This window comes from Pyricularia pennisetigena, chromosome 1 (assembly GCF_004337985.1).
Source record: "Pyricularia pennisetigena strain Br36 chromosome 1, whole genome shotgun sequence".
NCBI lineage: Eukaryota > Fungi > Ascomycota > Sordariomycetes > Magnaporthales > Pyriculariaceae > Pyricularia > Pyricularia pennisetigena.
Window position 1 is genome coordinate 2,334,263 of NC_043740.1, and position 22,907 is coordinate 2,357,169.

At 50.8% G+C, this 22,907-nt stretch overlaps 5 protein-coding genes across 5 annotated transcripts; 3 read left to right on the top strand and 2 right to left on the bottom strand.

The window, feature by feature from the left end:
- Positions 1-3,245: 3,245 nt before the first annotated feature.
- PpBr36_07258 (uncharacterized protein) lies at positions 3,246-5,940 on the top strand (the record flags this gene model as incomplete). The annotated part of the gene is made up of 2 exons (XM_029894396.1): positions 3,246-3,258; positions 5,639-5,940. The coding sequence occupies 2 exons, from the start codon at positions 3,246-3,248 to the stop codon at positions 5,938-5,940; spliced, it is 315 nt and encodes a 104-aa protein (XP_029748746.1).
- A 5,975-nt stretch (positions 5,941-11,915) lies between these two features.
- On the bottom strand, positions 11,916-12,866 carry PpBr36_07259 (uncharacterized protein; the record flags this gene model as incomplete). Its single annotated transcript, XM_029894397.1, has 1 exon — positions 11,916-12,866. The coding sequence occupies one exon, from the start codon at positions 12,864-12,866 to the stop codon at positions 11,916-11,918; it is 951 nt and encodes a 316-aa protein (XP_029748718.1).
- Positions 12,867-13,463: 597 nt separating this feature from the next.
- Positions 13,464-14,703, bottom strand: PpBr36_07260 (uncharacterized protein; the record flags this gene model as incomplete). The annotated part of the gene is made up of 6 exons (XM_029894398.1): positions 13,464-13,528; positions 13,673-13,859; positions 13,995-14,008; positions 14,096-14,318; positions 14,407-14,481; positions 14,584-14,703. 6 exons carry the CDS (start codon positions 14,701-14,703, stop codon positions 13,464-13,466), a joined length of 684 nt encoding a protein of 227 aa, XP_029748637.1.
- Positions 14,704-16,292: 1,589 nt separating this feature from the next.
- PpBr36_07261 (uncharacterized protein) lies at positions 16,293-16,713 on the top strand (the record flags this gene model as incomplete). Its single annotated transcript, XM_029894399.1, has 2 exons — positions 16,293-16,479; positions 16,661-16,713. The coding sequence occupies 2 exons, from the start codon at positions 16,293-16,295 to the stop codon at positions 16,711-16,713; spliced, it is 240 nt and encodes a 79-aa protein (XP_029748635.1).
- Positions 16,714-20,143: 3,430 nt separating this feature from the next.
- PpBr36_07262 (uncharacterized protein) lies at positions 20,144-22,754 on the top strand (the record flags this gene model as incomplete). The annotated part of the gene is made up of 2 exons (XM_029894400.1): positions 20,144-20,181; positions 20,414-22,754. 2 exons carry the CDS (start codon positions 20,144-20,146, stop codon positions 22,752-22,754), a joined length of 2,379 nt encoding a protein of 792 aa, XP_029748634.1.
- Between the last annotated feature and the right edge of the window lie 153 nt (positions 22,755-22,907).

Below are 22,907 nucleotides of genomic sequence, written 5' to 3' on the forward strand. Positions count from 1 at the left end.
ATTGGATAGAGTGTGCGCATAGTGCACTGTATTTTTTTCATTGGCCCCTCCATCGGGGTATACAAGACAAACGCAAGCCGCTCAAATCATGAGATGAAAGGATGAAAGAAGAAGGTCAAAATGTGTAAAATAAGGGTGCTGCCGGAGGACGCAAGTAGACGAACTCTATGATGGTGTCAAGGGAGTTTGGAACCAGCCGCGGCCAGTTCCGTTAGCAGCCTTCGATAAAATAAATAGCACACATTTACTTTCACACCATAGCTGATCATCTTTCACGGAAGGAGTTGGGACGTGGCCTGTCACTTGCCAAATCGGGGGTGGCTCCGTGGCATCAGAGTTTTGATCTAGACTAGATAGAACTAGGTCGGGAGTCCAGAGCTGGGACGACGCTTCGAACAATCGTCGATTTGTGTTCCTCCGTTCGGGAGAAGATGTTTGTTGTCACCTACAGGGCAAAGATAGGCGCACAAGGCGTGGCGTGGCCTTGGTTCGTGATCAAAAACCGAGCTAAGGCAAAAAAAGAAAAAGAAAAAAGAAAAAATAAACAAGAGACAGCGCTACAGATTAGCTTAAAAAGCCACTTTTGGTGCGACTCAGTACCGAGTAGGCAGATAATCAGGCACACTTTTTTTTTTTTTTTTTTTGCTTCTACTACATACTGTGCTCCTTAAAAAAAGTCCCAGTGACCAGGCCCGAGGAACCCGAAGCATCGTCGATGCACACTTCCCGCAAAGTCCCGTTTTTCCCGTCTTCCCCGTGGCTTAGTTCTTAGCGCCGAGTGGCGTGGCTCGGCTCTTTAACCCAAGGCTGCATGTAAAGTGCAACCAAATAAAACATCGAGATCCAATTGCGTTTGACATATCGATCAAAGATATTGTCTACATAGTAGTTTAGGGGTCGCCACATCCACAAGGCGCTGTATTCAAAACACTCTCGAGTAAACAAGAAATTGTACGAGTACCTAGGGTTCTTCAGGAAATATATGGGGTCTTGACAGCCGAGACAGCCTAGGCGAGTGGGGTTTAGGGCAGGACTGCGATGAAAACAGGTTGGGAACAAAAATAAAAACGGAACACCGCATTGATGTTTGGCGTGCGGAATGGAAAGCGGAATAGTTTGGATGGGGACGCAATCAAACCATCGATCGCGAACGGCGAAGACGAGGGCGAAATCAAAGAATTGGATACGTTTGCGATCGAGATGAGATGTGTTCCTTCATCGAGATTGTGGGATGGGATATGAGCCCTACATATGCAATGTGTTGCGCTAAAACCCACGAAAAAGATCGCTGGAGATCCCGAGTCTCGGGGAGTGGGACGCACGGAGGAAGTCCAAGATATAACCAGATTAGCTGGAAACAGATGGTTATATCGCCCCCTATTTTTCTATGTTTGGGTAATAGGGACAAAACCCTGGAACCAGTGTATTTGGGACGGGACTGCACCCGCCGCTGAATTTTCAGCTTCAACAGCCCTCAAGGGCCTTGGACATGATAAGGCACAGAGCAAACAGTCGTCTTGTCATTTTTTTACCCCATTGCTTTGTTGGGGTTTGCCGTCGCATCCCATCCGATGATTGGCTAGTTTTCGTATGAGACAGGCAATCATGTCCTGTTGCGTCCCCCAAGGGAAATGGGGGGCAATTGCTGTCTGCCATTGAAAGTAAGTGTACGGGTGGATTGCGCGTCTCAACTAATTTGGCAGGCTAATAGCTAATAGAGAAACACACCCCTCCTTAGGCGCCGAGGCAGACCGAATGTTCTCGACTGGCCAGACACTGGGGTGGCTCATATTGGACCAGCACAAAAGAATCAACATCATGTTTTCGGATCGTCGGTGTACTGTTGTACATAGATGCAACTCGTTCAAATGCCTTTTGTTATCCCAGATACGCGTTGATTCATAACGGCAAGCCCCCAGTAGCCAACATGAACTAAAAAAAAAGACCTCTTCAAACGTGGGTCTCGATAAGGACCATCTAGCAATCTACCTATAACTTGCAATCACTTATAGAACGTTTTGAGCAGGTCCATCCATATATTACTCACTCCTTTGTTGATAACAAAACCAAAAGTTTCCCAAGATGGGCATGTCCATCAGGGATGGAGCAGTGTGGCTTAGACAGACCCCAGAGGTAGGAGAACATTCCGCGGATTTTTACCCAACCTGCCCAATGCTGGGGGAGATTGCTGTTGGTCATTTTGTTCGGTGCTGCCCGGGACATGGATCTTTGATAGCAATTGCCTAAGTCTTCATAATGGATTCCTTTTAATGCGCGGAGTCGCGGTAGGGATGGTATGGGTTATGTGGTTAAAGGGATATTCAATAATACAATGCACACTTTTTTTTTCTCTTGTTCGCTACCGATTTCTCGATGCAGCAGGAATAAAAAAACACGAAGACAGAAATCGGCACCACCACCACCTTAGGCTGCTATGCTAAGACCAGGGCAACTAAACCCTTTCAAGAGTCTCTTCAATCATTATTCATCAAGTATCGGGATGCGATCGATCGTCGGCTCTGTCGCATGCTTACTAGTTTCCGTTTTGCGCTCCCGCCCGGGCATGCATTAATACCAGTCAATCGTAGAAGCCGTGCAGTCAGAAGGAGGCTCAGCATAAGAAATCACAGCTCGGAAATTGTGTGGAGATACCGGCTGGAATCCCAACACCAACCTGCAGGGTGCCGCAAGGTCTGCTGGACTGGTGACTCTATTTTTTTGTTTTTTTGTTTGTGATCAAAACAACAGGGTATTGGACAGTCACCTTTTTTTTCCCCTATCGGTACCGCCGGGAGGATGAACAGGACGCGTGGTCAAATCTTATTAGAGAACAAAAAGAAAGAGTCAATGCGGGACAATATCTAATTTATTATCAGGCTGACCCTTTGGTTGATGAGAAATAAATAAACCCAATATTCAAAGGAGGGGAAGAAGAGAATGGAAAAGTCGGTCATGCGCATCGCCCTCTACGCGAGTCGAGGGGTGTTTTTTTTTTTCTCCAACACAAAAGGGAGTTCTGCACCAGAAAATAATGCTGTGGCACCAACAAGAGGTCTAGACAGGTCCATAAGTTCTGTTCGAATTAGGACTGCAACCTGCGCTATGTGTGATCCTCTCGAATGTAACATTTCTAGATGCATGCTATGGTATACAGTGATTGTGCACTTAATTAGCACGAGGTGGCAACAGTCTAAGTTCTAGGTTCTTGGTACAGTCTCCGGGGCAGCTTAGCTTTCATTGTCAAGATGGATAGGATGAGTATGTACCGTATTTTAGGTCCTAGACGGTGTTGATGTCTCAACATGTGATGGCGAATGTGTGTTCCGCTAATTGAGATTGTTGATTGTTGGAAGGGAATAATTCAAATCCCACAAGACTGCATGGCAAAGGACCCAGCATTCGATCCGCCACATAGAGGATTCTCCGCTTCCCATCGAGATTCGCATGCTAAATGCAATGCATATAATTTGCAATTGTCGATGGTCGATCGTCGGCAGGACGGGGTGCAGGCAGAGAGTCCCATCTTATCATGCCACCTGCGGCATTCGCACTTCACAGGTCGCCGCATATCCGCACATCGAGATGAATGTCCTGTACGGCATTTTTTCCCTCCTTCAAAACTGGCGATCCTCTAGTGCGATTATCTAGAAATTTGTGGTGCATGGTGTGTCGATTCTGACGTCGGTAATTCTTTTTGTTGGTATTGTATTTTTAATTACCGGTAGCATGCCCAGAACCGCTGTCGTGGGCTTTCAAAATATGCCCAGATGCCCAGCAATAGGCACGCAAACAGCGCACTGGATGATATGTCTTCTCATCATGCTGGGCTGAGGGATATAAAAGAAACACACCATCAGCCGGCCTCGTGGGCAGTTTCAGTTACCAGAGAGTGCCAGTGGCACAGTGACGGGTGAGCATGGGGATCGGGGATTTGGGCCAGATCAGTTTTTGTGCTCAGGCTTGGCTCCTGTGACACGGAGCCAGTAACGCTGGACTCTGTGGGCCTTGGCAAGATTTTCCTTCCACCCGTTTGTGAGAAAGAAAGACACCAGCCGTGCTTATGTAAAAGCTGCTTGCTGGTATACCAGCGGTAGTACCGCCAGTCTACCGGTACTACAGATACTACAGCAACTACCACGAGAGTGGTACAGTGGGAACAGGGCGTCAGTTGTTGGTAGGTTGTGCTATCCATTAGGGAGGTTCCATCCATAGTCGTTCTGAACGTAATCAATCTCAATGTTTCAAACCAAATAAATGGCAGGTGCCGTGGGTGCGGGGCGAGGTCCGCATTATTTCCGACGGTCATGATTGGCTTAACATGACTACAGTACCGTCCTCCGACGAACGGACGTTTTTCTACTTGCCCATCGAAACGGCCGTTGTTATACCTTCTAGCATCCTTTAGAGAAAACGGAGGGAGATAATCCTGACTACATGCATATGACACTACCTAACAATCAAAGTTAAATAGACAAAGTAAACGCCCAATGCACAGCTTGCTGCCGCCCATGCCCCTTTGGGTACGTACTGTACAACCACCAGCAGGCTGGAGAAGACGCTCCCTCCCCGCTTTTGTTTGCGGAAAGTAAAAAGAGACGCCGTGCACCGACCGCTGTCAAGCTCTATTCTACTGTATCCGTAGAAATGAAGCCATAAGCCACTGTGTCGCTACCTAAGGCGTTTTCTTTGTTTGACTAATCCAGGGCGCTTGAAGCCACCCGCACCCCCCCATTTGTTAATCTGCTCAAAAAAACCCACGATAGTATTTCTGTGACAAGTAGCGATAATTCACCTGCTAGGCAGCTTGGCCGGCTGAGACTGTATGGGGTTTATAGAGGCTGCGTCCTGCATTCGCAGCGATGATGCCAGCTTGAAAAACAGGACTCGTTTATTACGATAGTCCGGCGCCAAGACTACAAACGGTGTTCTCTCAGGCTGAGTACATGCATCAATCGCGAAAGCGGAGTTGACGGAGCTTTAGCTCAGGCAAAAGCAGCGAAAGCTCGTGCTGCGAAGCCCGGCCAGAGAAGACCCGCACCACCCACCACTTTGGGCTTGGCGGAACCTTGACACAATCCATCCATTTCCAGTTCACACACCCCCCTCACCCCCAAGGTCTAGGTCTAGTCTATTGTAGAAGAAGCCCGTCGCAGAAACTCATTGTGCCACACCCCTCTCCCTGGACTAGACAAGTCGAAAAAAAAAGTCAACGTGCAGGGACAGGGGCTACCCAGATGACCCGGCTGTTCCTCTCTCAGTACTACTAATATTATACCTGTATGCCCTCCCACTCTTTCATCAGACCAAGACAACTTCGCTCCTCTACCACTGGCCCTGTTGTCAAAACAAACCCAGCTGCCGAATCAACCCCAACTACTTTTTATCTTCTTCCAATCTCTTCGGTAGTTGAATATCCAACAGTAACTCAAGACGAAGAAATCCTCCCAAGACCAGAGCGCACACTGTTGATTCTGTTATTAAAAGACGCTGCAACACTCGATCCACTAATGGTCCAAACCCAACGATACTTGAACATCTCGAACCAGCAACAAGGATTGCATCCTACCGCGCTCTCATCTGCCGACTAGATCAGGCATTTTCAAGCAAACTCAAGCCCTTAACGACACATATCTGGTAGTGTTCGCTTTGAGCGTACACATCAGCATCATCGCTATGTCTACACGGACAGCCCGGCCGTCCAAGAAACACACATACTCGTCGACCTCCTCCGACTCCGACATCTCTACTTCTTCGTCCTCAACTCGCATCAGCATGGACGCTGTTCACCCTGTCGCATACGTCGAGGTACTTCGCTGCATGCGTTGTGCCAAATCCACAGAGCTGACATCAACCGACGATGCTGCCACGAATGGCATGATCCAAGTCGGCACCGGCATATACTACTGTGCAAGGTGTGCCAAGATTGTCGGATATGCATGATGATCCACTTCAACAAACATACGTCTCTTGTTTTGGATCAAGAAGGACACATACGCATACACATACACGGACACGGCTTGCTCGCCATCGTTACTTCCGTTCCTACATACCTCAACAAGTCCAATATACACAAGCTTGGATGGCTTGATTGATATGCAATCACATGGAGATCAGAGAAGGACATTTTTTTGGGAGGATGGCACGAAGTACAGTTCCCCGACGCGATGGGCTCTTCCCGACACCGCCTATGATAAAGGGCTCAGAAGACCATCGACCTCGGTGACACCTTGTTCTCGATGCAGTCAACGGTACAATTGCCCCGACTGCTTCAGACGGCGGTGAACACTTGAAACGCGACCAAGGTTTACATCCTCACGATGCCGATCAACGGACCGGGTTGGCAATGACATCTCTTGCCTTATTCGCTACTCTCCAATCCGGTCCAGTCGTGGCAGACTGGCATCTTGGCAAGTCGATCGCTGACAGGCCAATAACCGCACCCTTTCTACTCTCGGAAGGGCCCGAGAGGGGATTGATAGGTGGACACAGCGACACATGACTCGAGTTGAACAACAAATGTTGTCCACTGGGGGAGAAGAGGCCGCCAAAAGCCACTTTCGTCTGTAATCTGGTTCCTGTGGGAAAAAAACAAAACATGTGACATTTGCTCACAGCCACAGTAATCAAATTGCATAGGCAGCTTCTGTTCAAACCATCACACAACGTCAACAGAATTGGCCTGTTTGGCTAGGACGACACTGCACGTCATGGTCAGAGCTCATTGGTTTTCTCAAGTCGTGTTTTTCCTATTTTGGTATCGCTTGCATACCATATTCTGCGCGCTGGAGCTTCGCCCCGCCCTTTGGGTCGGCTCTGCCAAGGCAATGACGTCGATCTTTGCCTAAGCGCTCATCTGCTGAGACATGTCCGAAGGTACTTTTGTATCTCTGGGGGGCATGGACAAGATTTTTCACGAATCGATTTCGTTATTTTCATTTCAATACCTGGCTTGTCCAGGGCCGGACGTTACCCATTTTTTCTCTCTCCATTTTCCTTTTATTTACATCGCAAGCGAGGCGTTCTTGTACGCTCATCATTCCACTAGCTGGACTGGTCCTATCTCTGATGGATTTCAAGACATTGTACACTGGTTGGTTGCATTACAGGGAAAATAGCGATGATTTCTTTTTATGATACCTTTTTGTGGCGTTTGGTCATTTACGGAGATACCTTTTGATTCAGATGACTGGGGAAAAAAACTTGAATCGATAACACTTTGATGACAAGACTTTTGGTTCATTTGCATTTTGTGCATGAAAGTGAGATTCTGTTCTGTTGGCAGTTTCACTAGTTACAAGGCCCCTGCATGTAACTGCCGTTACTGCCGTTGCATATCGCCATGTTACGTTTGCAAATGCGGAGATTGGGCTATGGGAACAAGTACCGACTCTACTCGGACGTCAAGTCAGAAGCCCGAGCCCGTTCAGACTTTTGCGTAAGGCTCGCACGGAATCTCCGGGGAGTAAAGACCCCCATTTTTTTCCCAACCTTTTTCCTGGCATCATTCTAGTGATCTTCCATTAGTAAATTCGGGGAATTCGTGGCAAAGCTATCGGTAATTCACACCCACCAACGAGATAGATTATAGCAACCGATCAGCGCCAAACCACGTGGTGTTGGCAACTGTCATCGCCACGGAGGGGAGCAAAATAGAGGAGCCCGTTGTTGATCAGCCGGCCCCTTTCATTGCTCGGCCGCGATCTGAAACTTGGGACTACCCGGGGATTTGCCCAGCTCCTGCGAATCGGAGCATATTATTAGGATCTGCACATCGACCTACCGAAAAAAGTGAGTACAGCCGTGATGTTTGTTACTTGCCAGTCCCGCCATGTGATGGACTGGGTGTTGGAATTTTACTTTGGCCAGTTTTGCTGTGTTTGGAGCAATCTATGAGACTGGTTCATCCCCCTTTGGGAAAACCCCCCTCCCCCCTATTGAACCCCTAAACCTCAAACCCACGTCCAGTGATTGGGTTTTCTACTAGGCCAGCCCAACCCGATCTGCAAAACCTCAGGGCATATTCGTACTGCGAGGTCGTGAGGGGAGATAAGTAGGTTGCATAATATTTATGAGACTTTTCTCCTCTTTTATTTCCTGTTCCTCTACGTACAGGGCATACGTACACATGACGGAAGCATTGACTGAGCTTAAGCACGCACATTCATATGAAGATAACTGAGGGAGATCAGGCTTTTGCCCCACGAAAGAGGAAGGATGGCGCGAGCACGTCCAACGTGACGCCAGTCGAATGCTGGTGGTCGGGGCTTTCCACCAAACCTTGGGAGAGGCACAAATGACATAATCCGGTAGGACCCCTAAGGACGCCATAGGGGGTTTTTTTTTTTGTGGCTTGGGGGTTAGTGAGGGCGGGCGTGTTGCTCATCGTCATGCTCACTTCATGCTTTGGTCTTTGCCGCCGAGTTCTGGCTTTTCCCAAGTTTCTAGTCCAGTCTAGAACCTACCCTCGGGTACGTGCGGGAAAAGAAAGCACCTGAAAGCAACGTTGTAATATCCTAACATCGCAAATGGCCGCGCCAGCTAACAAAAACCCTCTATCGGAGTTTGCCATTCCATGGGGGCCTGTTATTTACAGACCTGTCTAGACACAGACAGGCCAGCCTGCAATTTGTCGATCATCGGCCGGTCTGGAACGGACAAAGACTACCGAATGTTCTGTGAGATTCGCCCCCTTGGGGGTTCCTTTGGGGAGGAATTTCCAAACTCGGTACTTTGGAACTCAAAAAAAAAAAAAAGTCGTCGGATCTCTTGCGGCAGAAAGAGTCTGGATGCGGACTGCATGTTGTCAGCCCCCAGTCGGTTCGGTTTCTTTGCTGACCTGGCTCGTAGTTCCTCGGGCTTATCTCTTTTCTTCTTGTCTTTTTGCTCTTTTTTTCTCATGTTTTTCGTCGCATCTGTAACCCTGGAAGACAGGGACCGCGAGGTACACAAACCTAGTTGTACCTACAGTCAGGTACCTACATTCGGTATCACCCACATTAGGTAATCTGCAAATGGAGTGAAGTGTTGTAGTGTCACTTCAGCGTCATAAATCTTCTTCAATTTGTGCCCACCAAGCACTATGAAGTCAGGCCCATTCTGCGGTATCAGATTGCGGTGAGGATTTTTTTTGAGACACCAAAAATAGAGGTAAACAACAGATTCAACACAAAACCGCTAGGGACACACGGCATCAACAAACCCCTTGGGGCCAACCGCTTTACCTCTAGCGGCTGTGTGCCCTGCATAATGCAGCGAGACCAGCCTCCTCTCGGCAACAGGCGGTCGGGCCTAGCCCTCGAGGGGTCCTCACGGTGGAAAAAAAAAAAATACCCTTGGCTTTTTGGGTGCGGAATCGCTTTGCGGAAACTTTGTCCGTCAAATTTCGGCTATTTTATACGAAATGCTTTCTTTTTTTTTTTGGTTCCCCATCCCCCCGCCAAGTCCCTCGCCTTTGTTTACATCCATGTTCTCGGCTCTGGAAAAGGACCCTCTTCGTTTGCTGCAAAACGATGTCATAGTGCTGCCCGGCGGTGGGGTGTTGGCAGGGTGCAGAGCTGCATCCTTCTTATTCGTTGATTGCTTTGTGGTGCTTCATCCGCTTGCTTGGGCATCTCTCTCATTAGTCGTTGTTAATGAAACAGAGGCCTATGACGAAAACCTGTCATCATTTTGTTCGATTGTTTTGTAAATCTCTCTGGAGGTAACGTTGTGCAATTGGATCTCTCATCCGTGAGGTGGGTCGCACCCACAATCCACGTGCAAACCAAGTTTGAGATGGAGATTTTTTTTTTCTTTAAAAATGATTCTTTTTTCTTCTTCTCTGGGCCTCGTGGACCCTTAAAACTACAACATAAGAAAGAAGCTGAACAAAAAGAGTCAGGCCCCATGAATGTTAACTGAAAAAAGTCAGTCAGCCAGTGTTCAAATTCGACAAGAAGAAAGGACCGGACCGATGGCTCCAGCACATGCCTCATCCAGGTCCGGACGGAAGATTCCATCTCTCTCCATGCATTATTACCCGTGATATTGCATTTCTGCGATGTAATGCTGGCTAGCTTCCCTCACTTTGCTGGTCGCGGTAAGCTTTGAAATCTTGCCTGCAGATTTAGGACCAATCACTAGTCTTGAGCATAAACCCCGCCCGCGAGAAGTGATTTTTTTTTTCAAAAAAAAAAAAAAAAAAAAAAAAAAGCGACTATAGTCGTTTCGTTGGCTCTCTTTTCGTGCCAAGAAAGTGCCAAGAAAAGACGCACTCTGACCTCATTGTGCATACCAATCAAGGCACCGTATCATCGTCGCTGGCACTTTACATCTTCCTTGCTCAAGTGGTGCTTCTCACACCCTGTCTCATCGTTTTGCAGCTTAGATCCCCTGGCACAATGGGGGTGCCCCAGGGGGGGCTCTTTGAATGAGCTTCGATTCCACTTGAGAATCAGGTCCAGTCGCCTTGGCTTTGGGTAATACGGTATTTTGTGCAGCTCTGGTTTCCAGATAGAGGTACAACACCAGTCATTCACCTGCAGATGGGATGGGGGACTTTTCTCGGAAACTATTGTCTGCATTGCGACGCGATTGGGATAAAAATATATCGAGTGCGCAATGAAAACATCACCATTTACACATTCCCACCATCACACAAACATAGCCTTTTTGTAACAGCTACAACAAAGCCATATTTGTCTATGATAAAAGACCTGCTAAGCCTTAACCGTGTGTGCGTGCGTGCGTGTGTGTGTGGTGCCCTGCATGTCCAACAACTTCGACCCTTTACGCGTCAAGTCACTGTCTTCACTCGTATTCCGTCTGACGGCAGATGCAGGGTCGAAGGAGATATGAAAAAGAAACCTAGGCCTAATCAAGTAAGCAAGTAAAAGATAAATAAGTAAATAAAGAATGCCTTTCCCTAAAGACGACATACCCCTAGCCACATACGTCAAGCCGGCGAATGGAGTGGGGGACGGCAGAAGGGAAAGAGGATCAAGAATGACGATGGGTAGGAGGGGGGGTGACGGGGGGTGTGCCGACGCGTTAGGTCTGGTTTTTTTTTTTTTTTTCTTGCTGTCTAGCCCCCCCGTAAGAAGACCAGCAGTTTCATGCGCGTTCTCATTATCTCATTACAATCGGGTTATTGCATTCCGACGAACCTCGATTTTTGCGAAATCGGGAACGGTGGGAATGGCCTCTCTTTTTTCTATTTCAGAGACAGGGCTCCGTTTTCGTCCGTCTGCGTTAAGGAGCTAGACCCTAACCGCCAGGCTGTTGGCTAGGCTTCCGTCTTTTGACGCCAACGAGAATCGCACTTATTTGGGGAAATTTTATTTGATATATGTGGCAAAACTGGCGGCTCAATTTAGTTTATGGAAACATCAGTAGAATATGTTTATCGTATTTCTAGTTTGAATTTTCGTCGGAACAAGCCGAATAGGGGAAACAAGGTGTGGCAAAACAATACGAGAGTCGTACGCTGCAGTTCGGGTAAGAAATTAAGAATCAGTTTGATGGAAGCTTAATTCTCTCTAGGTTTGGGGGATGCCAGAGGGAAACGCTCACTGACAAGAGCAAACCCCACCTCAAGGCAGCAGAAAGACAGGGTAGGTAAGGGCTAATTTCCGAACAACGTCGGGTCTTGTTTGATTCCATTTTATTGTTAGATACCGGATGCCATTCCGCAAGTCTAGACCAGCTTCCTTGCAAAACTAAACTTCTGGGATGAGCTAACGGACCCGACAAAAATTTTATCATTACGAAAACGAAAGAAAGCTCGACAGTAGGTAAGGGGTGTGTGCGCACGCACAGCAAACGGCCTACCTACCTTGAGGGCTTTTTCTTCCTTTTCGAGACAGTAAAACACACTTCCGAGCTATACTAGCTCAACCCCTTTTTCTCTGCTCCGGGGAATCTCAGCTAGTGCGAGATTAAGATACGACCTTGTCGAACAGACGAGGGAGAATCTCGGCCGCATCCCCCTGAAAAAAGAAATCCTCGTCCCGCAGCGCCTCGGCGACGGACGGGTCCGGGTTGACCACCACAACCACCGCCCCTCGTCTCATGGTCTCGTGCAGGTACCTCGGGGCCGGGGGCAGGACGGCCGCCGTCCCGACGACCAGCGCCACGTCGACGGCGGGCTTCCTGGCCACGAACTCATCCACGTCGGCCAGCGCCTGGCGGTTGGGCTGAACCGACGGCCGGACGAGGTGCTTTCCGCAGGCAGCGCAGTGTGGAAACCTTGAGGGTTCCAGATCCGGTACGGGGAGCGTCGGGTCAGTGAGCCAGCGCGGGGGCTCGTCGCCTTCTGAGACGAGCGAGGGGCAGGGACGGTCTGTGGTGCTCGTCCGCCGGACGGCCGAGCATGCGGCCGTGTCGGAGCAGACGAGCGCCATGTTGGAGCCAAAGGCGGAGCGAAGGGACTCGGGTGGGTAGCCCGCGCGTACGAGCAGGTCATCCAGGCTCAGGTTCAGGCACATGAGCTCGAGGCTGGGCGGAGATGAAGCCGCTGGTTCCCCTTTGTTTGTCGGCGGGGCGGCGGCTGCACTGGATGATGAGGATTGATGATGGCAGTGCCTCGCCAGGCGTGCAAGGGCCTTGTGCGCGGCGTTGGGTGAAGCCCCTGCAGCGAGGTGGTGCCGCCACGCATAGTAGAGCCATACCATCTCCAGGTCGATTTTGCTGGTCGACTCGGAGCCTGCCGCTGTCTTCCGCTGCCACAGACCACCGGGGCCTCGCATCGTCGGTAGACCCGACGGTGCCGCGAGGCCTGCGCCGAGGATCGCCAACATTCGTCCCTGGCCACGCCCGCCGTCTTTGCTTCTGCTGATGACGCCGGCGAGGAGAGCCTGAAACTCCTCGACGGATGATTTGGGCGCCATGATCCCCTTTTTTTTTCGCGTGCCTTTGGTATTCAACGCTGTAGGGCCTGACTGAGATAATGGTAACCACCCGGAGTCACGCTAGTCTTGGGAGACGAAAAAGCCCGCTTAGAGCTTCTTCACCCACCCCCGGCCTTTTTGATTTGGAATTTTAAAGAGAGGGACTCGATTGCAGACATGACCAGATGGGATATGCCACTTTCTTCGGGAAGCGGCAAATTGCGGGGGTGTTATGCTCGGAAAAGTGTCTAGCAAAGTCTAATCACGTGAGCCCACTTATACTTTTTCCCACCACCATGAATATGTCCTCAAAGGTAGCACCAAAGCCAAAAAGTCAAGAAGTGCATTATATTAAAGCAGCACCATGATCATGCCGCAGTTTAAATAATGCAGGCGGTGCTATCAACCTCTTTTCAACCTCTATTATTTTACTCCGTAAGCCAGAATACCACCCTCTCACTTTAAACACCAGGGACACGATTATTACCGCATCGTCATTCAATACCTATTTAGCTTGGTGCTTTTTTTTTTGGAAAAACCTCCTTCATTCATCTTTTTTTCCCCTCCCCAGAAGGGAGGGTGTCCACTACCACCGGCTTAGTCGCAGCGTCCCCAGTTCTTCTGGCACCAGTTGTCGGCACCGCAGAAGTCCTCGCCAGTGCCTAGGGAGTTAGAAAGGTGTAAAATGTTAGCTTTGCTCTCTGTTTTGTTTACATTCGCCATCAAAAATTGGTAGGGTGCAAGCATCAACGGGATTCAGGATACAGGTTCACGTTGAGTAAGAAAAAAAAAAAAAAAACACTTACCGCAGAAGTTGCTGCCGCTGCAGCAAAGCCCAGGAGCGCACTTCTTGTTCACGATCGGACCGCAAGTCTCGCCGCCCTGCGCAATGCCGGGAGCGCTGGCTGGCATGGGCGGCTTGGCCATGCCGAGCAGGCAGTTGCCGAAGCCGGCCTGGCAGCCTGTGCCGCAGTACATGGCCTCGTCTTGGATCTGCATTTTTGGGGGGGTGGTGTCAGCTTCTCAGCTCACCAGCTCGTTCTTACAATCTGGTATATCTCCTCTCGTTCTGGGAAAAGAACAAGGTCGAGATGGAGTGAAAACAGGGTGTGGACGAGAGCTGCTTACATCGTTTTTAGGGCCTGTTTAACCAAGAATCCATGCATCTGTCAGTATATTGCCGTCTCGATTTCCCTATGAAATCCCACCTCATGGCTGGTAGTACTCACCGCAGTGTCCTGCCGAGCTGCAGCAGCGGTAGAAGTATCCATTGGTTCCGGCGCCGGGGCAGGTAATGCCGTCCGAGTTCCTGCCGCAGACGTCGATATGTGGGACCTCCATCATGAACCCCGTCTGAGACCCCGAGTTTGAAGTGGTTGACGAAGTCGCAGTGGCCGCAGCAGATGAAGTCCTGGAAGCCGTCACCAGAGTCGTGGGGTTGTTGGACCTGGCCTATTCGTTTTTTTTTTTTGGTTCACATTTAGTGTCGTGTCTTTCCAATCATAGCCAGTATCTATGTTATCTCCTTTCCTCTTCTTACCTTGCAGCTGGATCCCTGACCCGAGAATTCGGGCTTGCACGAGGCCGGGTCGCAGTGGGCGGCGGTGGTGTCGCACTAAGGGCATTCGGAAGGACGAGTTAGTGGGAAGCAAGGTTGACGAAAGGACTTGTAGAAACTCAGGACTGTGCCATCAAGAGAGTGATGGCAGCTACTCACCCATCCATACTGGCTGCAGCAGCTCCCAGCGGCGCAGACCTTGTTCTTGTACTTGGGGCCGCAGTTCTGGGCCAAAACGGCAGTGGCCGTGAGGAACAGAGAGATGAGAACGGGACGCATTTTTATTACTTTTTAAAAGGGAGTCAGAAACGAGTGAAGTAGAATTATAGACTAAGAATATCGGTTATGGAGGCTTTGGTGTGCCGTTGAGGAATAATAAAGAGTGACTGGTAGTTGGTTGGGATGATGAACAATGGAAGCTTTCAAGAAATCGCCAAGTCTTCTACCGTTGTCTTATACTCGTTTTCCAAGCTTCTTGCCAAGACACCATTCCAGATCCTCCGATAGAAGCTCGATCAGCAAAACCCATCTCCGGCAAAAAGCGTGATAGTATCGCTTTCTGTAACGGGCCTAACATCCAGCTGAGCGATCCAGATTTCGGCGGTCCGCGGGGACATAGCGTTTATCTGGCGGGTTCAGGGACGGATGTTTGCAATTAGCAACGTCGTTAACAGCTGACTTTTTGGGGTGGAAACGGCTGAGGGAGAGGAATCCAGGCTCCGTCAACTTTCTTTGATCAAGACGGAGCTCTGTTTGTGCGCTTATCAGCTAGCTGATCGACCCTGGATTTTAGGTCAGTCCAAATTGAATGCGAGGCAGGTTTGACACTCATTTTGACGCGCTCAGATGTTATTTGGATCAAAAATCCTCGCTACCTGACTACTTATTTTAGTCCTTGGGCTCGGTACTTGAGCTAGCACTTGTGGCCTGATGGCAACTTCCGGATCACCGCTGTCAATGCAGGAATTGCTCTAGTGGGCAGCCGAAAGCAGGCATCTGAGCGCTGCTCGTTTTATGACAGAATTGAAACGGACTTAGACCATCTAGTGCTGTGATGTTGAAGCTGTCCCTGGTCTGCCTACTGACTGACTGCAAGCACGGTTCAGGGGTCTTTTACGTGCGGCTGGAGAACAAAATTTCGCAGGGCTGAGAGAGTGTCAACGATTGCTTCCTTTAACATATTCTGTATGTGCTAGTTCTCGACTACTGTAAACAAAAGTAATGTTGCTCAAGTTTTGGGGTTAGATAGGCCGCCCGCAAATGCTTGTTTTTACGATCCGAAGCCAGCATTTTATTTCGTCCTGGCCGCCTCCTTTTTGGTTGTAAAACGGCCACTAACAACCAGCCTTGAGTCAAGCTTCAGCTACGGTGCTAGCTGCCCTCGAGGGCTGCATCGCAAGCCTACTAGCATCTTCAGTGGCTTTCGTCCGAGGAACAATTCTTCTCTCTTGGCAAGCGCCGTTTCCCGGCAATACTTTTGTGCCCAAAGATCAGCCCAAATATCGCGATTATCTTACAGTCAGCTCAAGTATTAATACCCTCACTATCCACAAAGTCAAAGTTATAGTCAAACTTGAGTTCGCAAAAGAATAGTCAGCCATGAACCGACCCGTTTAGCGCTGTTTTGTAGAGCCATTTACGGGCCTGGCAGCTAGTGTTTGCACACTGTCAAGTACGGCGGCTGGCCCTGTGCGTTCTTTAGGTCGCCTTGACGTGAAAAGCAGCCCACGGGCGGGCGGCCAAATTCCGCCGTCAACATCCAGATTAGTTGAGAAAAATGGCACCAGCGGCAAAAGTTGTTGAGATCCGGCTCGCTGCCGTACCGCGTGTAGTAGCGCACCTCGGGATTGGAGAACGTGTCCGTCACCATGGCGCCCAATCTGGTTTTCCGGCACGCCGGCCACAATGTTTTGCCCCTACACGACTCCGTCCGCCGTCATGTACTGCGCATTGTCAGCGAGGGAGTCGGACCGGACCAGGTCCGAGGCGTGGTGGGTGTTGTGGTGGTGAAGGATGGTGCGGATGTAGGGCGTTTGGATTTCGACCACAATGCTGGTGTGTTATGGTGGTTGCAAATGGATGTTGTGATAGCGATGCTTGTGGTAATCTCCGTGCTTGTTGCGAGGGAAGTTCTTGAAATTGTTATTGTCGCAAATGATGATGCAGAAAGATCGAGAACAGCATCGAGAAGAGCATGTCAATTGCAATCTAATAGCAACATTTAAGTCACATTTAGTCCTGCAGGAGATATCCAGACTTCAACCAAGTGCTCTCGCATTTGTGAACTGAATGGAAGGCAGGTATGTACTTAGTGGATAGGCTTTGATCGCGTGCTTGCCATTAAAAGGGCCAGCCAATATACGGAGAGCGAGCGCAGGAAAGTTCATAAATTACCGCAGCGCACCTGTTATCATGAATGAGACAGACGTGCAAACAGAGGGGGCCATCTCTGGTGTTGCATCTGTCAGCTTGGAAAGCTGTGCCCAAAAGTTCCAAGTTGGCTTATTCTCATGCTTGCAATCAATGCAAAGCAAACAAACCTTTTCGGGGCTGCTTTTCGTAGTAAGGTTCAGCTTTTGATCGGGACAGTTTACCGTCAGTTTTGTTGGCTTTTTTTTTCTTTTTCTTTTTCTTTTTTTGTGAGGACAATGGTAGTTGGAGACTGTGGGTGTTCAAGACGTGAGGCAACAAATGGGCAGATGTGATGAAATGAGATGTCTGAAATTTATTATTAGTTTTCGAGACAGACCATCTTCGCCGAAATGTGCACTATGAAGTAGGCTACAGGATGAAGCAAAAGGATTCTGCAGAGACCACTCGTGGCGTCAGACCTAGTTCAGGGGCCAAACAGCAATCGATAGTAAATTCAGAGTGCTAAGTACCTTACTTAGTTGCGAGTGGCGGAGAATACGATTGCCAACCCTCCAGTCCTTCTTTCCCTCTTGAGGACGCCACTGTGACACGGCTGCTCGTGTTGGTCGACCTGGTCTTGGGAGATGTGCCAACAACCCTGCCAACCCTTTCTTGATGAGTAAGTGCGTGCTACAGCAAGGTACTTGCGAAAGGGTGGGTTGCCCAAACTCGGAAAGCATGTCTCACTTCTCCAGATTCAGGCCAGATCCTAACCAGCTGCAGAAGTGAAGAAGATTCAGCCTACTGTAGTACAAAGTCTCGACCTTTGTTTTTAGCTTGGCTTCCCGTTGGAAAGTCTCGGGGAGAGGACATCTCCAAGTGAGCGGACGGACTATCAGCAGGAATTTCCACAAAACAACTGTTGCCGATTTTACATACAATATATGATCAATTTCTTTTTTCCGTGCTTCTGGCCTGGAAACATTTGTCCGGAATTCGGCGAGCAACAGGAGGTATTTTGTCACAGATACAGCAGGCGAACAAATCCAATATGCCATCATAACGTCAACGGCAGCTAATGCCATCATGCATTTCAACCACCATCGTCACTCGCACAGAGTTGAAGCTGTACACGAAATGATCAACAATTAACTTCTCAATTTGGGCCGCATGTTTTGAGCAACTGCTGCACTTGCTAATCACAAACGCAAGCGGCGTCCATTCGAAACTATTGATTGCTCTCAGAATGCTTCGGGGGCATACAGAGCAGAACAGATATAGTGGGCACTGCCAATATGTCTGCAACGCCGGGAAATTGGCAATGCTTCGTGCTAGGGTTGTTGCAGGCTCTTTTTTGCCCTTCCCTTTCCCCTCACGGATACTCGCAGCCCAGCCACTGCAGGTACAGTCAAAGCTGAACAGCCATAAAGTAAAGGATCGGTGTTACCTGGCTGAGAAGAATGGTGTTTGCCTGCTTTTGACTAATCCCCTCCTCATAACAGCTATGATTTGACTCGATGAGCCAAGATCATCCCCATAGGTTGAAAAAGGTTGGTCATCATTGCAGCCTCAGCCTCGTATCAGTTCATGAAAACTTCAGCTACGGCAGTACTGGCCGGCATGCAGACCAGTGTACAGCCGTTCAGACAGTAAATATGTCGACAGAGTAATCCCCAACAGCTTCTGGGGCTACTATGGTAGCGGCATGCTGTAAATCAAGGCACTCAGCTTGTGTTACAGACGCTTCTACAACATTGATTCTGGTGGTACGAGAACCTTGGTCTGTCCGCCGGCTCATGAGGTAACATCCGAACCAGGTAAAGCAGACGGCATGTTTCCGTCCTCTAGTCAATCTATGCCGGCTTCTAGGGCTAACAAAAGATGGAGAATCCTTGGAATGGATAGTTGATGTCTTCTTGCAGCATCACCGCTGGTCTGGGCAAGCCATGACATACTCAACTCAATAGACTCATGATTTTTGGTCTCACAATAAACCATCTTGGTGGTTTGGTGAGACAAAATTGTCGACACATGTCTTGCGCGACAAGCAAACAACGGGCGGCTAAGGTGTGAGCTCGGCCGTCTCAGTCCCGTATACTGGCCGGCTTCCTGACTCTCACGGCAGGACAAGCAGGCCCTCTGCGTTGACCACCATGCTGGCCTCGAGGTTGCACGGGCACGACATTGAATAAAAGCTTGCTTTCAGGTTCACCAGTTTGCGGACCATGGATGGGTGCCACCCGCATACAACCTGGGGTTCAGATGGGCAGGCCGAGTTTGGGCATGAGGAAGCCTTGTGCTTGTCAGACCGGTGGACATTTGAGATCAGATCGGCTGGTCGAGTGCGTTCTCTGCGGTGTATTATTACTTGAGGTGAGCCATTCTTCAGTTCATTAGTAATGAGTGTTTCTTTTTCTCCCTTTCCCCAGCTCTGCTCATTGTAAAACCAGCAAATACGTGACCGCAGATAATGAAGGTACTGGCAAAAAAACCATGAGAAATGAGGTGACCCTGTTCCATACCGACCCTTCTGGGTACAGAAGCCACCAAGGGAAGGGGCCTCAGCCCACGGAAGAGGCCTGGAAGCGGCGGGAATCAAGATCAAGATTAATGATAGCCCTCCGGCGGGATAACCTCTCGACGGCATTAATCCCTGCAGCCCGAGGCGTGGCTACCCGTTTCCGGTTCCTTTTGAAAGCTGACGTAGATCCCGACGAGTCCAGGCCCAATGTCCGGACCAAGACACGTATGTGCTCTTCAACAGGTTCGCTATAGGGGTCAGGCTCATCAAGGCATGTCAGTAATAGGTCTACCGAGCAGGAAGTACCCGTCTTCGAGGCTGGCTGACAATTTCTCCATGCAAGCCCAAAATACGTCGTCCAACGCGAGCTTTTCCTGCAGATGCCAGGGCAGGTGTACACGGAGGGGCGTGGCCATGATCGAAAGATGCATGGCCTCGCGTGGCTGGTTCGGGAACCACCAGTTCACGCAAAATGACCAAGGTATGGTGCGTGTGTATCTATCTATTCGAGAAGGGCATGTGAATGTACTGGGAGTGTAAGGGAGCCCATATCTGTCTAACAAAGCCGAGTCGGCATATCCGAGTAGGCAACATCGGATGCTATAAAGTCCCCCAGGATTTCCCCTTCTGCTGGCAAAAAAAAAAAAAAAAACACATCTTCCTTTTAGAGACAGGACCAGAGAACCCTGATACTTTTGAGTTTCTCTCCAACCCTCCGGCCAGTGTCAATCTCATCGAGGGGTCCGCCAGAGGTGTTTGTCCGCAGGAAAGTCTTACTGCTTGTCCTTCCTGTGCTCTCTTATAACACTCATTTATTCATCGCCCACACCTGGTCTCGCAGCCAACATGCACGGTCTCACTCGCATGGCCCTTATGGGCTTGGGGTATGTTCCAACCTTTCCTCTACCTCCTGCTTCATGTTTTCTCCTCTTGTCTTGATTTTCCTATGTGCTGGTGGTGAACCATGTGTCGGGGGTAGGATAAGCTTGTCCCTCCCAATTACATGTGCTGCCAACCACAAGTACGCCATACACAAGCATCAACAAGCGCCCGGACGAGCCGAAGACGACCAGGGTCTCTCGCTGACCACAGATATTCTTTCACTAAAAAACACAGCTCCGGCCTGGTACACGCTGTGCCCCAGGGCTACAACTATGGCACCGTGACTACCACCGTGACCGTGACGGCTGGATGCCCGACGGGGTGTCCTCCAATTTCGACCATCACGGTGACGGCGTGCGCCTCGACGTGCGTCCCAGGCCCCCCGACCTCGACTCAGTCGTCTGATAGCGAGACCCCGACGCTTCCGCCGTCTGGCACCACGACTCCGGGTAGCACCATCGAGACTTCTCGTACTGATGCAATTAGTCAGTCCATCTCGTCGAGCTACAGCACCGCACCGCCGGAGACTACCGAGACGTCCCCGCCTGGCACCACCTCGGTCCCTCCAGTGAGCTCCTCTACCACCTACGGGCCTCCGACCTCTTCTGAGTCGCAGCCGCCGGAGACCACGGCCACATCGCCTCCCGAGACCAGTGGCCCTCCAGGATCCAGCAGCGTCCCGCCCACCTCCAGCGGCTCGTATGGACCTCCGCCGTCGTCAACTGGCTCTGAGAGCTCAGGCTCCAGCATGACTCCAGGGACGACTGAGACCTCTGCCACGAGCAATGTCTCGTCGTCCAGGTCCTCGACCTCGCCTCCTGAGACCAGCGAGACCTCACCCCCGACAACCGAGGCTTCCTCAAGCAGCTACGGATCCTCGACAACTCTGCCTCCACCAGTGAGCACAAGCATCTCCAGCCCGCCGGGAAGCAGCACAACAGCACCACCCGTGACCAGCTGCTACGGATACGGTTGCCAATCTGGATCTTCCAGCAGTGAAGTCCCTTCAACCTCATCCCAGAGCACGGCTTCGAGTAGCTCTGACATCACCGTGAGCTCAAACCTGCCTATTTCGCCCTCTTACAGCTCGACAATCGCCACGTCAGTCACGTCCTCTACAGAAACGAGCGAGACAATCCCCGGCACCACTGAGACTTCTGGAACCTCGCCGGCGACTTCTGAAACTTCATCGACGTACGGCATCAGCTCAACTGACATCACCACCCGCATCACCATTACTGCAACTGGCACCATCACCAAGACGTCGTCGTCAACCCAGGAGACCGGCAGCACGACGGCCAGTTCGACCGATGTGACCACGTCGCCGACTGAGAGCGGAGGCACCTCGACCAGCCCCGAGACTACTCCCAGCACTTCCAGCTCGTACGAGACCAGCAGCACTGGCACGACTACGGGCACAGAGACTTCGGCCACCTATGGCACCACGGCCACGGGCCCCGGCACTTCGGCTACCTACGGTTCAAGCAGCACCGCATCCACCACCGGTACTGAAACCTCTGCAACCTACGGCACAAGCTCAACTGGCACCCCGACCGGTCCCGAGACGTCTGCTACGTACGGCACCAGCAGCACAGAAGTTCCCACCGGCCCTGATACTTCCGCAACCTACGGCACAAGCACCACTGGAACCTCAACTGGAACCTCAACTGGACCAGGGACTACCGCCACCACAGAAACCTCGACCGGGCCTGCTACCTCGGCGACTTACGGCACCGTGAGCACGGGGTCCTCAACGGACCTGACGTCCACCAAGACTAAGTGCACTAAGCGCACCACCAGCACCGGCATCACAACCGGCCCCGCCAGCTCCAGCACCTCGGCCACTGAGACCGGTGCCACAACAAGCACTGGCAGCTCGTCCTCCATGTACGGTACCAGCTCTACCGAAAGTGAGACTTCGTCGACGGCTGCCACTTCACCTGGCACCAGCAGCAGTGCATACAGCACCAGCTCAGCGGGAACCCTGACTTCGTCCACGGCCGAAACCAGCTCGACTGCAACCACCAGCTACGGAGGCAGCACCACCACCTCCTCCTCTAGCGAGTCCTCGACGACCGTATCAGGTTCGTCATCCACAACTGGCGGTGGCTACGGCTCTCCTACTACTACAGGCGGATCGGAGACCTCGGGGGCCCTGCCAATCTCCTCGGCCACTTCGTCCGCACTTAGCAGCAGCGACAGCAGCAGCAGTACTGCGACTGGCAGCGAGTCGTCCGCCTATTCCACCACGGTCACTATCACGCAGTCGCAGCCCCCGGCATCGAGCAGCAGCAGCAGCAGTGGCGGCGGTGGCTACTCACCTAGCCCGACCACATCGCCGAGCACCTTTCTGACCCAGACGTCGGCTGCCGAGCCCATCGGTAGCACCACCAGCACCAGCTCCGACGCCGTGACCACTACCACTACCGCCACCGCCACCACCGGCTACGCGCCCGGGTCCTCGGCCTCGACCTCGCAGGCCGCCACGACTACCCCCTGGAGCCCGCCCGGCTACGGTGGGTACCCCGGATACGGGTATAAGCGCTGGGCCAAGCGGAACGCTGCCCGCGTCTAGGGGCCTTTGCGGGAGGTTGTGATGCCTGATCGATTGATTTTGAAGGGGGAAGTTGTTGGGCGTGGGGTCCAAAGGAAGGGGGAGGAAGCCTATGCGAAAGGGATAGATTTTGGTGGGATTGTGCTATTGGTAATAAGTTGGCTGTTTTTTCTC